Below are 14,657 nucleotides of genomic sequence, written 5' to 3'. Positions count from 1 at the left end.
TAGCTTTATCTATAATAGAAAAAAAATGCCTGTGGTAGAAAATATGTTTATGGACGTCTTGTATTGAAGTTTTTTACATTACATTTTGCAAAAAGGGCAAAAAAGGTACTTGTGTTGAAAAATGTGTGGGCTGACAATGGTTAACTTTAGCAGTGTCTACTGACGCCAGCAGAGAGTTTACTGATATGTGTTAACAGGAAGAAAAACTTTTCATACAAGTACCAGGGATTTGAGAGATGGGGAGGGATTTTGTGTCACTTGGTTTGGGATAGCAGGGTTGAAAATTGCTCCTGCAGTGGTTGCCATCGTAGGGACGTTGACTCTGGTGATTGCTGCTGTCTGTCCCAGGATAGGTAACACAACAGGTATCATTATTACTCATGCAATGAAATCTGGAGAGGGTTTATGCCTCTGGCAGTGCAGGTGGAAGCTCCTTCTTCCGCAGGGCTCCAGCAGCAGTCAGTGGGAAGCAGAGAAGTGAGGCAGTGTCTGCTCCTCATGGAACGAGCCGTGCTCCTGGGGAGAGGTGGCCCTTTTCTGTGTGTGTTAGTGTTGATGTATGCATACCTGAGAACCATAGGCTTTCACATGTCTTTGAAAAGCCTAAATCCATAGGCATAATGTGCCCACATATGTCATTGGGCTCTGCCAGCCTCCACCCTCGTGGCTATGTTCTTCTTACCAGACCAGGATAGAAAATAATTCTCTCTTGCCTTTCCCTGTTCTTTTAATAAGCGCTTGTCTCACAGACAGTCTATTTGCACCTGTTTGCCTACAGGGCCCGATGGACCATAGGATAGAAGCACCGACCCATCAGCTGGGGCCATTCCGCATGCCCGGCTTGCTGCTTATCCCCGCAGGAAAGGATGAAGGGCTGTGATTCTTGGGCAAAGCAGGCTGATTTCAGTCCCCAGGGGATTGTGAGGCCAGAACCTGCCTGGAAGTTTGTGAGACATACTCCTTGAGAGGGAGCTACAGCCTTCTCCAGGGAGACCAGGAAGAGTACAAAGTGATCTCACCAGAGGGTCTCCCTTCTTCCCACTGACAAAACCAAGTTCGCTGGAGGATGTGAGGAATGAGTCTTAGGGGGAAGCCATATGGTTTGTTCTGGTATAACTAAATTGTCCAGCTCAGCTGACATCTGGTGGGTCATCAGTGCCTGCAATCCTGGAAGCTGTGTGCAACACAAAGCACCACTGTGCTGCTGGTTCAGAAGAGACAGTTTCAGTTCAGAAAAAAACAGTTTAATTAAAATGACTTTGAAATAAGAACATAAGTCCAAACCAAGTAATTGTAGACATTTTGTATTATAATTTTATTTGGAAAAAAAAAAAAATCCCCTAGTTGTTTCATCTTTGTGAGAAGTTGACCTAAAGATAGCCTAGGTGCATTCTTTGGGTAAAGATTCAGATCTCCAAGAACTGGATAATCTTTTGCCTTTTCATAGAGGGAAAACAATTTCTCTTAGTACAGTTTTTGGAAGGAAAGTCTAATGTGATGAAGAATGCCCCTTAAAATAATGGAAATCTGGTCATTCTCTTCCACAGGTCAGTGGAGACACACCACATGCATATCCATGACTTAGTATTTCTTTTTGATCTGCTGCGCTGTTACAGCCTTTATTTTATTGAGTGGAGACCTACCACATTATAAAGAAACCAAGGTTTCAGAAATCAAGAATTTGTCATTGATTTCATAAGATGCCTTCTGGAGAGGACAAACGTAACATAGTAGAGATTCTTCTGCCCACAGGCACCACTAAGCTACAAAAAAGAGAATTAATATTTGAAACCAGTTATTGATTGATAGAATAACATCTGCTTGACAGGGAATTCCATGGGCAAAGCTAAACCCCCTTCCCTTAGGGGGGTTAGAGAACAAGGTTGGGTTTTTTCTCTTCATGGTCTGTTCTCCTGGAAGAACATAGCCTTATTTTCAAAAGGCGCTGTGGGTTGAGTTGGAATTAACGAGAACAGCAAAACTTTCATGACTATTCTTATTAGAAAATTCTGACACAGAACTCCTGTGGGAGAAATAACTACTCTACCAAAGAAATCTTGGCTTTTCCCCCTCCCTTTTCAACAAGGGATGCTTTGAAACTGAAACATGTATTTTCTGACCCTAGAGCCATGGAAGCACCACGGCATTGTGTTTTACTACAATCAATCTCTGTGAAGCTTTTTATGCACATTAATTTTTGGTGTAATTTACAGGCAGAGGCTTCCCACTGGGCCCAATGGGAATTTGATCCCTGCAGCAAACAGAGACAGACTCTTCTCCCCTGGGCCCATCTGCTCCACCGCACTCTGCTACCTATTCCCTTCCTTTCAGAAGGGAGAATGATAGTGTACTGATGGCTAGGGCAGGAGACCTGGGCTTTATTTCAGCTCCATCAGACTCATTTGATATCTGTGCCTCCAGATTTCTCCGTTTGGTCAGTAAATGCAGCTAAAACTCATCTGTCAAGTTAAGGCAGAGGGAGTCTTAGTTCACATTGTTTCCCAAATCAAAGGATGGAACAACGTACTCCATGAGCAGATGACCCTCACGTAGCCTGGGTGAAATCAGTGCAATGCCTATTGACCTCTGCCATCCTCTGGGGTTTTGGGGGTTCCTTCTGAAAGGCCAATGCAGCACAGCTACAGTTGGCCCTCCATTTTATTCAGGATTAACCTGGCAAGCAGGAGCGTGACAGGGAGAGAGAGATACCCTTCCATAAGCAGTTTGCTTGGCATGGTGAATGCCCACCTGTCTGCACTGCAAAGGAAGGGAGGGGGGAGAATGGTCCACCTGACCTTTCACTATGATTAAAATGCTGATCTGATGAAGTCAGAGGAACAAACTGAACTGCCTCTTTCGACCCTCCATTTTTCCAGGAATAAACCAGTGCCATCAACATGGAGACAGTTTCTGGAGAGGCTAGGGGAAAGCAGCACTACTGCTGTGATTTATCTGGCCTTCTATTTGGGAAAACCTGCATTTGAGTAGCCTCTTGCCCCATGCTAAAGTTCTGCAAGTGGGGCAGAGAGCTGGAGATGACAAATGACAAAGAGAATGTGTGCCTGGCTCTGTCTTTCTTTGACAATCTCTTTTCCAATAGGGTTGAGGTCATTTGATCTCCCCATAATGCACAGGGATTTCAAGGGGACAGCTGGAAGTAGAGATGCATTAAAACGACTTGCTCTCTGAGATGAAACCCATGCTTATTAGCGGTTTGTTTCAAAAGCTCCTGCAGCAGCAGCTGTATCTCACTGACTGCAAACTCTGGAGGATTTTGTCTAAAAGGTGGTTGTCTGAATGGCTGGCTGATCAAACAGCTGGAAATCTTCCCAGATTAGTTCCTAAAAAAGCCTGTAGAGCACTGTTACATCAACAGGTCTCCTTCAGAGCATGCTCAAATAAAATAGGATGCAACAACTTCTTTTTGGTGGCCTCTCCGTACTGGCAATGGCTGCAGGCATTGGAGGAAGACTGACATAGACCAAATCTCCCACCGGATATTTGCTGAAGAATTCAATTTTCTCTCAGAGATGAGCCCATCCAGACATCAAGACTGCATTCCCTCAGATCTCAGTGAGACACGTGTGGGTCCACGGAGAGATCAGAAGTCTCTCCCCATTGCTGTGCCAGCACCAGAGGAATACGTGGCCCTTGCCAAAGATCCCTCTTTGCACCGGAGCTGTACGCCATCACATGTTCAGCCTGTCCCTGTGTCTCAGGAGAGACAGCCCATGGAGTTTGGTTTGGTGAAGTCCACAGGGAATCACAGTAGAATGAAGCTAAACAACATGTAGAGGATGGCACATCAGGGGACGCCATGCTCCTTGCCCCCTGGGTCAGGATGTTCTGGGTCCGTGCTGCCCCTCAGAGACCTGTGGGCACAGCACGTGCCAAAGCGTGCTCCACCACAGAAGCACCACGGTCTTGCTGCACAGAGAAAGGCACCAGTAGGAGTAAGAGCTCTCATTCATCTCTCACTTTGCAATGTCCCTGATCTACAGTAGCCTGGATCTCAGCTCAGAAGCCTCTGAGAGGACAGTGAGCTTGTATTTTTAAATTTAACTCCTGTCACATTTTCCTGGAGCACAAACGCAGCGGTGGGCTCACTCGCTGAGCTAATAAAATGCTTTTAACTTGACTGACTAGCGCTTTGTTTGCAAGTGCTTCTGAGTGACCAAACTGAAGTAGCAAGGGCTGAATAAAGCTCCAAACATATCTCTGTAACATGATGGCATTGGCTTGCTGCTGCTGGGTGTCTTGCATGAGGTGTAGACTAAAGATAATGAATAGCTTTGTTGCCTTCTGGATGGAAAATGATGCAGCCCTGTTATACCTGTTAAAAACCTGGCAGCCTTCTCAGAGAACTGAGGGCTTTGCTTTCAAGAGAATGCTGCTTAAATCTAGACAGATGGGTCTGAGCAATGCAGTTAAACAGATGTTCTGCTTTACATTACTAGTAATAATACTTTGAATCATTAGAATTTTGAAAGAGTTTGCTATTCATTACGGATGCCAAGTTTCATTTGTTGTTTGATTTTTCACTTAGACTCGATGGGAAAAATAGGTTCATCATTTTCACTTTCAGGTTCTATCTTTTAAGAAAATAAGCTGTGACTAACAATAGTTATTAGCAGTTTGTCTCCACTACCCATACCTCAATCACCATTATTAAGTGTTGTTTGATTAAGGGCATTTTTACTGCCATTCCAGAAAGCACTTTTGAAAGTGGGATAGATTGACACATAAGGACACTTGTATTGGTAAGAGAAAGGACAGGTGTTTTTCCTAACCGGAATATACCTTATAGTGATCCTTTTCTTCAGCCTGTACAAGCTGATGTCAGACTAATGTGTAGCAAATGGGAGTGTTAGCACTGGAATACAGAGAGAAGCCCAGACCCAAACAGCATCATCCCTGGCAAGTGCCAGGGCCGACTGAAAGCAGACATAGGGACTCTTGTGGCTTTATCGTGCCTAGCCCAAGCAGGACATCACAAGGAAGGCAGGGATAGCAGCCCCTTCATCAAGGCTATTTCCACATGCACACACTCACATTTGCTATAGCATTCAAAATCCATGGCTTTATTGAAAAGCAAGTACATCTAGAAATTTACCAAAGGTCTTCCAGACTCACTCATACTTTAAGAAATGCCATTGTTTGAAAAAAACCTGTTAATTCCCAAATGCACTTCTTCTTTGAAATACAGTGTTTTCTGGACTGACACTCATAAAATCTCACAAAGGAAGATAGTGGCACGTTTCACCACGCTGCTCTTTCATCGTTAGTAGTGGAAAAGAAAACTGTATCTGAATGGAAAACACAGATCCCTCCCTATTAAGTTTGGGTGGCAGTTGTGTTAAGTAACTGTAAGAGAGTGGCACTTGAACAAAACATTAATATTTTAAAATAGTTCAGTAACAGCTAAAGTAATATAAAATACAGGAATAAATCCAAGAAATAGCAATCAACAGTAGGTGCTAACATGCATATCGAGATCATTGTGCAGGAACGGTTAATGCCTTATAGAAACTTATCAAGAGTGTGAAAGACATATGCTAGGATAATTTTGGCATTAAAATAAAAATAGATTAAAAAGAGGAAAAAATGAACAATATAATATTAAATCCAGTCAAAATCTTTAGGTGTCATAGGTAACTTATTGTGAAATTAGAGATGAAACCTGTGAGAATTTATCTGCAGTAGAAATTACACAAAGAACTTTAGAAATATTCAAAGTCTAAAAGCCTTTTGCAGAATATCACGTGTTTTGATTTATCTCAGAGTTTCCTCATTCTTTTAATGCTTCCAATTTGACAGAAGCATTTTAAGGTTATATAATAATGTGTTTTACCACCAGTTCTGCATAATAAAGTAATTGCTCTATTAGAGATGCATTAGTGAGAGGAGCAAGTGACACAAAGGAACTTTGTATCAGGAGGAACTTCTGCACAAGGGCAATCTTTTCTTTAAGAACATAGAAGGAACTTTGGCATGAAGAAAGAAAGAAAGAAAAAAGCAATTTATTTTGCCAACAGTATCCAAGGTATCGTGATCTATCAGGGCACAAGTCCAGCAGATATCTGGGTGACAATACATTTTATTAGTGTAACACACTAATGGTGCGACACAGACGTGATGAACAACCTTGCTCTGAAGTTAGGTGAGACACCTTGGAGTCTTTGTGGCACAGCAGGTAAAACATCGTTTGGAAAAGGGTCAGGTCATGGTCTATGTGCTTCTTAATTCCTGTATGGATGAACTGAAGGTAGCAGCCCCCTTGTCCTTGGGCACAAGGATGAACCACTTTGTAAACAGGTCTGGGACTCACCGGTGGTGAGCAGCCCTTTCCTCTCCCAGTCTGGCGTTAGGATTCCTTGCAGGGGACAGGTCTGCTCTGCTGCACTTCCTGGGAAGTTAGAAGAAGACTGATCTCAGGGAAGAAAATCTTTGAGCCCCCCACAAATACATGGAAATGCGTGATTGCGAGCTATAATACTTGTGTGCAGTGTTTCTGCTTCAGTTTATTGGAATATCTTTGTGGGCTCTGCCACCAATCTGCTTAGGTATTGGCTAAGTCAATTTCCCACCATAGGGTGGTATCTCCCACCAGGAAAATAAGGGACAATGAATATGATCTTCTTGATGAGGGATGCAGTGGGGCAGGTGTTAATTAATATTTGTGAAGAAATCTGTGATCCTGTGATGAAAGGTGTTATGTTAGTGCAATTTATTGCATTAAATATAGTAAGATTCCTTGGCACAGACGATTTCCACCAAGATGTTATTCACTAAGTTATTTTGGCTAGAGATCAGCTCAGGCCAAGCTGTTACATCTCAACACCTTCAGTGTTTTGAAGACATTCAGATGTACGTTTGGAATTTGCCCGTCTCTGCCTTGAAGCAGTGCAGTCCCACAGCGTGTAGCATGTAGCCTTGGAGAAGAAGCCCTGAAGCTCAATGAGTAGGAGCAAAGCCCTGTGTGATAGCACGTTAGATGTTGGCTTTGAGGCACTACTTCTGCTCAGCACCTGGGTGAGCCGCCATCCATTGTGCAGGGTATGGAATCATCACGCCCAGCAGTCAGCTAGTGTGCTATTGAAAAAAATGTTGCAGGTTACCACACCAAAGTGCAAATAAGGATGAGAAGACATACACCTTCAGGTCACTGCAGGCCCTGAAAAAAGCTACCCACCTGACTGCAGCAGGCCACAGAGAGGGACAGTTTTTATTAGTATTTGCTATATTCTGGGGTATAAAATCCACAACTGTTGCTTTGGGCTGATGCATAGAGCCTGGCTTGGTGTTAAGCATCAGCAAGAACAAAAACGGCTGGTGCTTGGGTCAATGGGTTGCTAGCCATGCCTCACAGGGGTGTGCAGGAACCAGCGAGAGGGACTTGTCTCTAAAGTTCGGGAACAGGAGCAAGAACTTGTCAGACCACGTGCCTTGTTCTGGGAGGCCCTTTGGCTGCCCTGCATACAGTTTGAGGGCTACGTGATCCCACGCAGCTGCGGACGCCTTTCTTGCAGGATTAAAGAAGTCACTTAGGACACTACCCGGGCAGCAAGGTCCTCCTCTCTGAGTCTTTAAATAGCTCCTTTCCCTCCCATGTCTCCTTTGAGTTTTCTGGCTTGCTCAGGTCTATTTGGCTTCTTGGCAGAGGAACTCCAGATAAAGCTAAAGAAATGCACTTACTGTTTAGCAGAGGGGGGGACACGTCTCTGGTGGTGCTGAGGACATTTGGATGTGTATTTTGGGAGCAGGGGCAACAGGACTGTAACTTCTTGGGATCCTTCTAAAGCTGGATGATGGTAGTATTGTTACAAAGTGCTTCAGAGAGAGCAAAGTTTAGTTTGTAATCACTTTAATTTGAATACTCGCTTATTCTGAGGTTGCCTAGTGATATTTCAGAGATCCCTAAACCCTTTTTTCCCCCTTAGATTTTTTTTTCTAAACCTCCCTGTATCCAATACTGTAGATAATAACCTTCCAACAAGAAGAAATCACAGTTAGCTGGCTGAATATTGAGGCTGAGGATGGGAGCGCACAGACAAGAAACTCTCCAGGGTATTTTGCCCTCTTATTTAAGTGTGAATTTTTAGCTCCACTTTAATTAGAAAAAGCAATTTAGTCTGACAAGGCACAGAATGTAAAGCACCAAACCTGGCTTCGCAGTTATGGTAAAGCTGGATAGTCAGTTGTGGAAAGAAGATGTCCAGCTGGCAAATCCATACTGCCAGCGGTGAGCGGCTGTGCCCAGCAGTCGGGTCTGATGAGCCCCGCTGCCCAGCCGGTGGCAGAACGTCGGGAGGGGAGTCTCTGATTTAAGCATTAATACAGTTATTAGCAGCCCAATAGGTTCTAGAGGTCTCAGGACAGAGCGAGGACTAATGCTGCTCAGCCCCTAAGCTAGTCTTTATTTTAGCTGGTATTAATTTTGCGCTAGGATTTCTCTTCGATAGGCTTTGAGTGCAGGGAGTGAGAAATCTTACTTGCAGATGCAAGTCTCATTACACAGACAGTTAGGCTTCTGACTGCTCTATTTGTGTGAGCAAATTTATTAGGGGTAAGAGAAGAAAGAAGGATGTATTTTGAGCAGGTCAAATCCTGCTTCCCTATTTAGAAACAGGCTATTTAAAAACAAACAACCAACCTCTGGAACTGGACATCTTATTCCTTGGTCTCTCTAAAAACCACCAGGTCTGGAAGTTTCTTAGACCAGTGCAGCAATAGCTTTTCTTTAAAAACAGACCATTTTGGTGTGTGTGTGTGTGTGTGTGTTTTTTTTTTCCCTATACAGTCACATGGCTTTGTGAGGCTATATTCAACAACTAATTTAATAGGAGTATTGGTAGAAATGATGTTATGCATTGTCTTGCAGAAGCAATTTTGATTTTGCATTTATTATTTTTGTGACTGGAATAACTGCTTCATATTTCTTTCCCCAAATAAAATATTTATTGGTAAATATTGCGCTGCACAAATTAATGCTGTCTGATTTCTACCTGGGCACTCTCCTTCTTTCGGCATTAATGCCCAGTCTCACAGCAAACACTCTCAGTAGTCTGCATGTCTCGTTTGGAGAAATACTTGCCTTTGGGCAAAAGACGTGAAAGCCCAGGAACTGCACAAAAGACTGAGTTTATAGGAAGCCTTTGTTTTAAGCCAGCACTAAAAAGGGGAACTGTACGATAGCTGCTGCCAGGCAGGTGGGACAGGAAAAATCCCACCTCTGCTGGGTCTTCAAAACTTGTGGAAAACGTCCCAGGAGAGTTCCCTGATGAAACGAAATTACTTGTTCTGTAGTTTAGTGGCAATTTTATAATCTTGAGTAAATAACAGCTTGTCTTGGTGTGTTCCCAGGAGCAGGACAAGGAGACAGGAACTCCTTCCCTGCTTAATTGTGGGTCAGCAAAATAACCCGAGCTGCCAGTCAGAAGGATCTTGGGATCAAGCTGTTGTCCTCCAAACCCAATGTCACCAACTAATCGCTTGCTGCCTGTAATGTATCAGTGACTATGCACTGGGGTATTTCTTTTATTCCTGGATTTTTCCATCCTCCTGCTATCTATCTATGAGGAGCTTCAGCCAAGCTAACCAAAGCCCCAGTGTTTCAGGGATTAATTCCCAGAAAAAGCTGAGAAAGGAACTACCAGCTAGGAGCTGATTAAATATATCTGAACTCAGCCCTGTGATGAGTTGGCTGAGGAAAACAGCAGCCTTTGCTGAAGTAAAGCTAAGATGAGGGGCTCCAGCCAAAAAGTACAGCCATGCTTGATCATTTAAATGATGTTTTTTGCTACTTTAGCCTTTGTCTTGCTGGAAGCCGTGAAAGGCAGCTACAGGCTGTTGTTAATGGGTAACAATTTAGCTCTAACTTCAAATCCTTCTAGTGAAATCCTGCAGGAGGCTGGTGATTTTGTAATCTAACTTGAGCCTCTGGGAACTTTTCTCTGCTCTCATTCCACCCATATACCATGAATGCATCTTCATTAGTCTGTGTGTGTATAGATGTTGTATCTAACATTCATAAGTGCTGGCAGGAATGGAAAATATTTAGGAAGAGGGAATTTACTTCTCTCTTTGCTTATACTTTGTTTTTGAACCATCAAACGTATCTTTCAATAAAAATAACTAATGTGTTTATTTTAACCAGATCTGGGTAAGTAATTTGCATTAAAGAAATTACTCTATTCATCTTTTTTAGATCAGGCACAAGTTGTGATCTTCTCATTTGTACTTACTGTTCAAAAAGATTTACTGATTATTTTAATGAATGAATTTTTTGACGATTCATCCACAGTTTGCTATGAGTATTAATTTAAACAATTGATTCTAATAGATTTCAATGTCCAAATATCTTTGATGACTTTGAAAATCTCAAGCTAATTAGTCAAAATCTGAGCTTTTTGTTTTCAACAGGCAAGTTGCCATCTTGCAAGACAACAGCAACTTCAGGGTTGTTTTTCTGTGTTGTCTTGCTATATAAATTGGAGCTGTGTTCTTCTGTACTATTCTGTATTATTCAGTGGTGCCACCAAAGTTAGTGGGAAATATCTTAGAATTTGTAATGGGACTACACTTTTATCCACCATTTCAGGAAACACACAAGTAATCCAATTCCCTCACTAGTGTGCTGGAGGAAGACAAGCAATGGGGCACCAACACAGTTGGAGTTTTAGTGTTAAAACATCAAGAGTAAATACTCAGGTAAAGTATTTGGCAACATCACCCAGCTCTAATTTGCACATTTTAAAGGTTGATCTTTCATGTCGCCTCAAGTTCTTTGTTCGCCTGAGTCTCTGGGTAAAGTGCAGGGAAAGTCAGAGGATATCTTATGTCATCACTATTTGTGTTAATGGCTTAGGAAACCCACAATCCAATCAGTTAAAATAAACAACCCAGTGTAATAGGAGCATAAATCAATGAAGACTTCATTACTGAAACCTTAATGCGTAATCCATCCACCTACAGAGGAAAGGGATACTGAGAGGCAGCAAGACAAAACCAGAGGACAGTCTGATTTAGGCAACCCTGATATTTAAAAAGGTGCTGAGAGCCGTAGCTCTTCCCGGAGTCAGTAAATTTGGTGAAGACTCATCACTCCTGACAGCCTGCCTCTGACTATTAAGTCCCTATGCTAAAAAATGCCAAGAAACCCTTGGGAAGAGAGCTTTGATTGCTCTTTGTTTGCTCTGGGAGACTCGAGACAGCTCTAGATTAGGGACTAATGAACAAAGACATGAATTAGCAAGATTAACATATGACTAAAACTCTATGTGTTACCTAGAAGTAATGGTATTGAGACCCTGCTGCAGACTTTCCTCTCTGTGTGGTCCCTCGAGCCAGCAACATGAATTGCACCCCTCCAGTAAGGTGAGGGTGGCAATACTTGGTGAACCAAGAGTTACTGGATTTCTTTAAAGCCACGTATTCTGTTTGTCTTGGCTTGGAAAGAAGCAGTAATCCTATTATATCGAGCCTTTTGATTTCAACATGGTTCATAAAAGGGATGAACTTTTATGTTCAGTGCAGAGATCTCTGCTTGTTGAGTTAATGTAGTGATGAATAGAAACAGCAGGCTCTCGCTCTGGGCATGGGCCAGCTCTGAGATGGGGATGAGATGTGCTTTTACTGTGGATTTTAGCTAACAACAGAAGTAAGGTGAGTCTTTGGAAAGGCAGCAGTGCTCACAGACCCTCCTCCCCTGAGTCCCCTGTTTCAGAAGTGATTCTCCGACTGTTTGCTCCGATCTCTTGTCCTTGCCTGACTCCTCTTTCTTCCATCCCCTTCCCCTGACCACATCTTGTTCTTTTATCTCACTCCCCTGCTGATACTCATGTCCCTGTTGCTCACTCATGCCAGCATGAAATGTGTATTGAGCACTCAGCGCTGGTGATTGACCAAAACCAGCATGATAGTAATTCTGTTTTTCAGAGATTTGGAGTTTGTTTTTGTTAATAATTATGATTTTTAAAAATTTATCTAAGAATATGTAATTTTAAGGATGTTGAAGTTAGGAAACTCAGCGGTAATATAGATTATTACATGCAGAAGACAGCACATATAATTTGCCAGTAAAGAACGAGTTTTGGTTGAAGGGAACTGCTGAGCATCCTATGGGAGTTCTGCAACAGAAGTGGAAACCTGGTTCTCCAAGCTGGCAGTCACCTGCTCTGACTGTGAAGACTGGCCATTTTCTCGCTTCATTCCCATGTCTCACTAAATGCATATGCTCCCCAACTATAAGAAAGGAGGAGGAGGTATGATATGCAGCTCCCTAACTAGCTACATAATTATCAGCACTGTGTCAGCTTATGTTGTGACTTCAGCAGGGATCCACTGGAAAAGAAAACTCCATTTGCAATAATAGTCATTATTATAGATCTGAATTAGATTTCCCCAATATTCTTTCTAGAATTTCTTTTTACTAGGTGTTACTTCTGAGTTCCTTGTCTTAAATATTCAGCTGCATAATGTTAAATATGTCAGAGAATGGTCGAATCAATTCAGCTGGTAAAATGATCCCATATATCTAGAATACATACTAGCAGGTTAAGTGGCTGAAGCACTTCAACATTCAGAAATATAGGAGCCATTTATTTGTAAAATATTATCCTATTGTAGTAATTTAATGAGAGATAAAGTGATTCCATTATAGTTCATGTGATCCTGAAGTTCTTCAGGACCAAGCCTACAGAAATGCAGTTTTCTATTATATTTGAAATTTGTACTGTGTTGTATTTTATCTGTACAGAATCTAAGACATCTAGAATTTAACCCTAATCCCTCATACAGCAATACAGAATTGTGATTAATTCTTCAGTTGCAGCAGTGAAATCTGGTTGTCAAAGGATTAAAGAAGGGGTCTTGTGTCTCATGGGTGGTAGATATCATGTGTTTCCTTCTCTGCAAATACAGTATATATTTTTCCTCTAGTGCAAAATTTAAAGTGAATCTAAAGCAGAATGTGTGATGTCAAGGTGTGATGGTTACTTGGTCTTGATTAAAAATAAGTTTAGGGCATCTTTCTGGTCCCCAAATTCCAGGCTTCCTTGTGGCTATAGCTGCAAAGCTGCAAAGACGGGAGAATTTTCTTGTAAATGAGATTAATATAGTTTAAAGATATTGTTCTTCAACTCCCAGTAAGAAGGGATGCTGTCATGGAAGAACACCCCACATCTGTCATTTCTGTGTGATACAGAATTTCCTCAACTTTGAGGTAGCAGTCCAAACCAAGAAAGAGAGATGTAATTTAGAATTTAGATGTAAACCCTGCAGAAATGCTACTGTCTATTAAATCTAAGAACTATCTAAGAATATATAATTTTAAGGATGTTGTGTAGTATGATCAGTATGTCTGTCAGAGGTTTTTAAAATGTGTTATCAATATGGTTCCACATTTCACTGGCCAGATGGCACAAAAAGTACTCAGTATCAAACAAGGATCTCTGTGCCTCTAGATTGCATGATGCAGTGCAACCCTGTGTAGCCTGAAATTTGCTGTTCTGAACTGATCCCTAAATTTGGTGTGTTTCCATTTCAGAGCTCCTGTGACAAGGATGTCATCCTGAGTGTTCTTAGTGTCCTCACTGACCTGCTCTCTCTGGGTAAGGAAGCAAACTGTCTGAGGCAATGCCTGTGGGCTAGGGCAGGGAATTCATACCTGCATAAACTTGGCCAGATGTTTGCAAGGTGAAGAGAACAGGAATTGTGTCCATAGATCAGCAGTCTTTACTCCTGTGTTTGGAAAAACTGAGCTTTTTTAGTAGGTTAAAGGAAAAAAAAAGATTCAGAGAGAGTCTCAGTTTTATTTTTTTGCTTAAAAGATGCCCATGAGTTTCAAAGTATTTCATAAACTCTGGCAGTCAGCCGCTGGGAATGTTCACCAGTGCCATTGGAGAGAGGGCTGTGGGACAGGGAGAGGAGCCTGGCTTCCCAGGGCACAAGGACTCTGATGGAGAGAGCTCAGCATCTCCGCAGCAGGCACCTCCACCTCAGGGCTACAGGAAAAGCACGTCGCTGCCTGTGCCTGAGCCACATGAAAAAATAAATGAATTGGCAGAAGAACTGGGGGGGAAAAAAAAAAAAAAAGGAGTTTCTTTTCCTTCCTGCTCCACCTCAGAAGTGTCATTTGCTAAACAATTCTCAACCCCGTGAGCTGGGCTGCGGGGGCTGCAGTGGTGAGAGCTGGTCTGAGCCCACCGCAGACATCGCGGTGCCCCTCTTCCGACGCCCTGCAGTGCTGTTCCCACTAGCGGGATGGGCTCCCTGCCTGGGAGGTAGGAAGTGCTGTCACCCACCAGGAGCTGAGCCTGCGGCTTCCTCCATCCATGCAGCCTGAAGTTGCAGCTGAAGTTGCCCACGGATCAATGTTTGTTGACACAGTAGGGCTCGCAGGATTAGCGTGTGGTTTCTTTGGATACCTGGATTTGTTTGAAATCTGTCTCCAAAGCTTCCCTAGGATTCCTTTTCATTTGGCAAAAGCCCGTTGCAGCTTTAGTCCTTTGCTTGTTTAATTTCCAGTATCTAAGAAAAGATCACTGAGCCTTCTGCTCCTTTGAAACCTGTTGGTGTCTCTGCTTATTCCTCTCTGTTGCATTTCAATGCACAATGAAAAACTGCAGGACGTGGGTTTGTAAAGATAATGACTGCCA

General features: G+C 42.6%; 1 protein-coding gene across 1 annotated transcript in view; it reads left to right on the top strand.

The window, feature by feature from the left end:
• The window catches only part of AGBL1 (AGBL carboxypeptidase 1), a 465,261-nt gene that overhangs the window by 40,904 nt on the left and 409,700 nt on the right, over positions 1-14,657 (top strand). The window contains exon 2 of the mRNA XM_080396228.1: positions 13,547-13,610. Coding sequence (XP_080252354.1) covers positions 13,547-13,610 — 64 coding nt within the window. The remainder of the gene's footprint in view (positions 1-13,546; positions 13,611-14,657) is intronic.

This window comes from Falco punctatus, assembly GCF_963210335.1.
Source record: "Falco punctatus genome assembly, chromosome: 7".
Classification (NCBI taxonomy): Eukaryota; Metazoa; Chordata; class Aves; order Falconiformes; family Falconidae; genus Falco; species Falco punctatus.
This window is presented reverse-complemented; position numbering and strand designations above follow the sequence as displayed.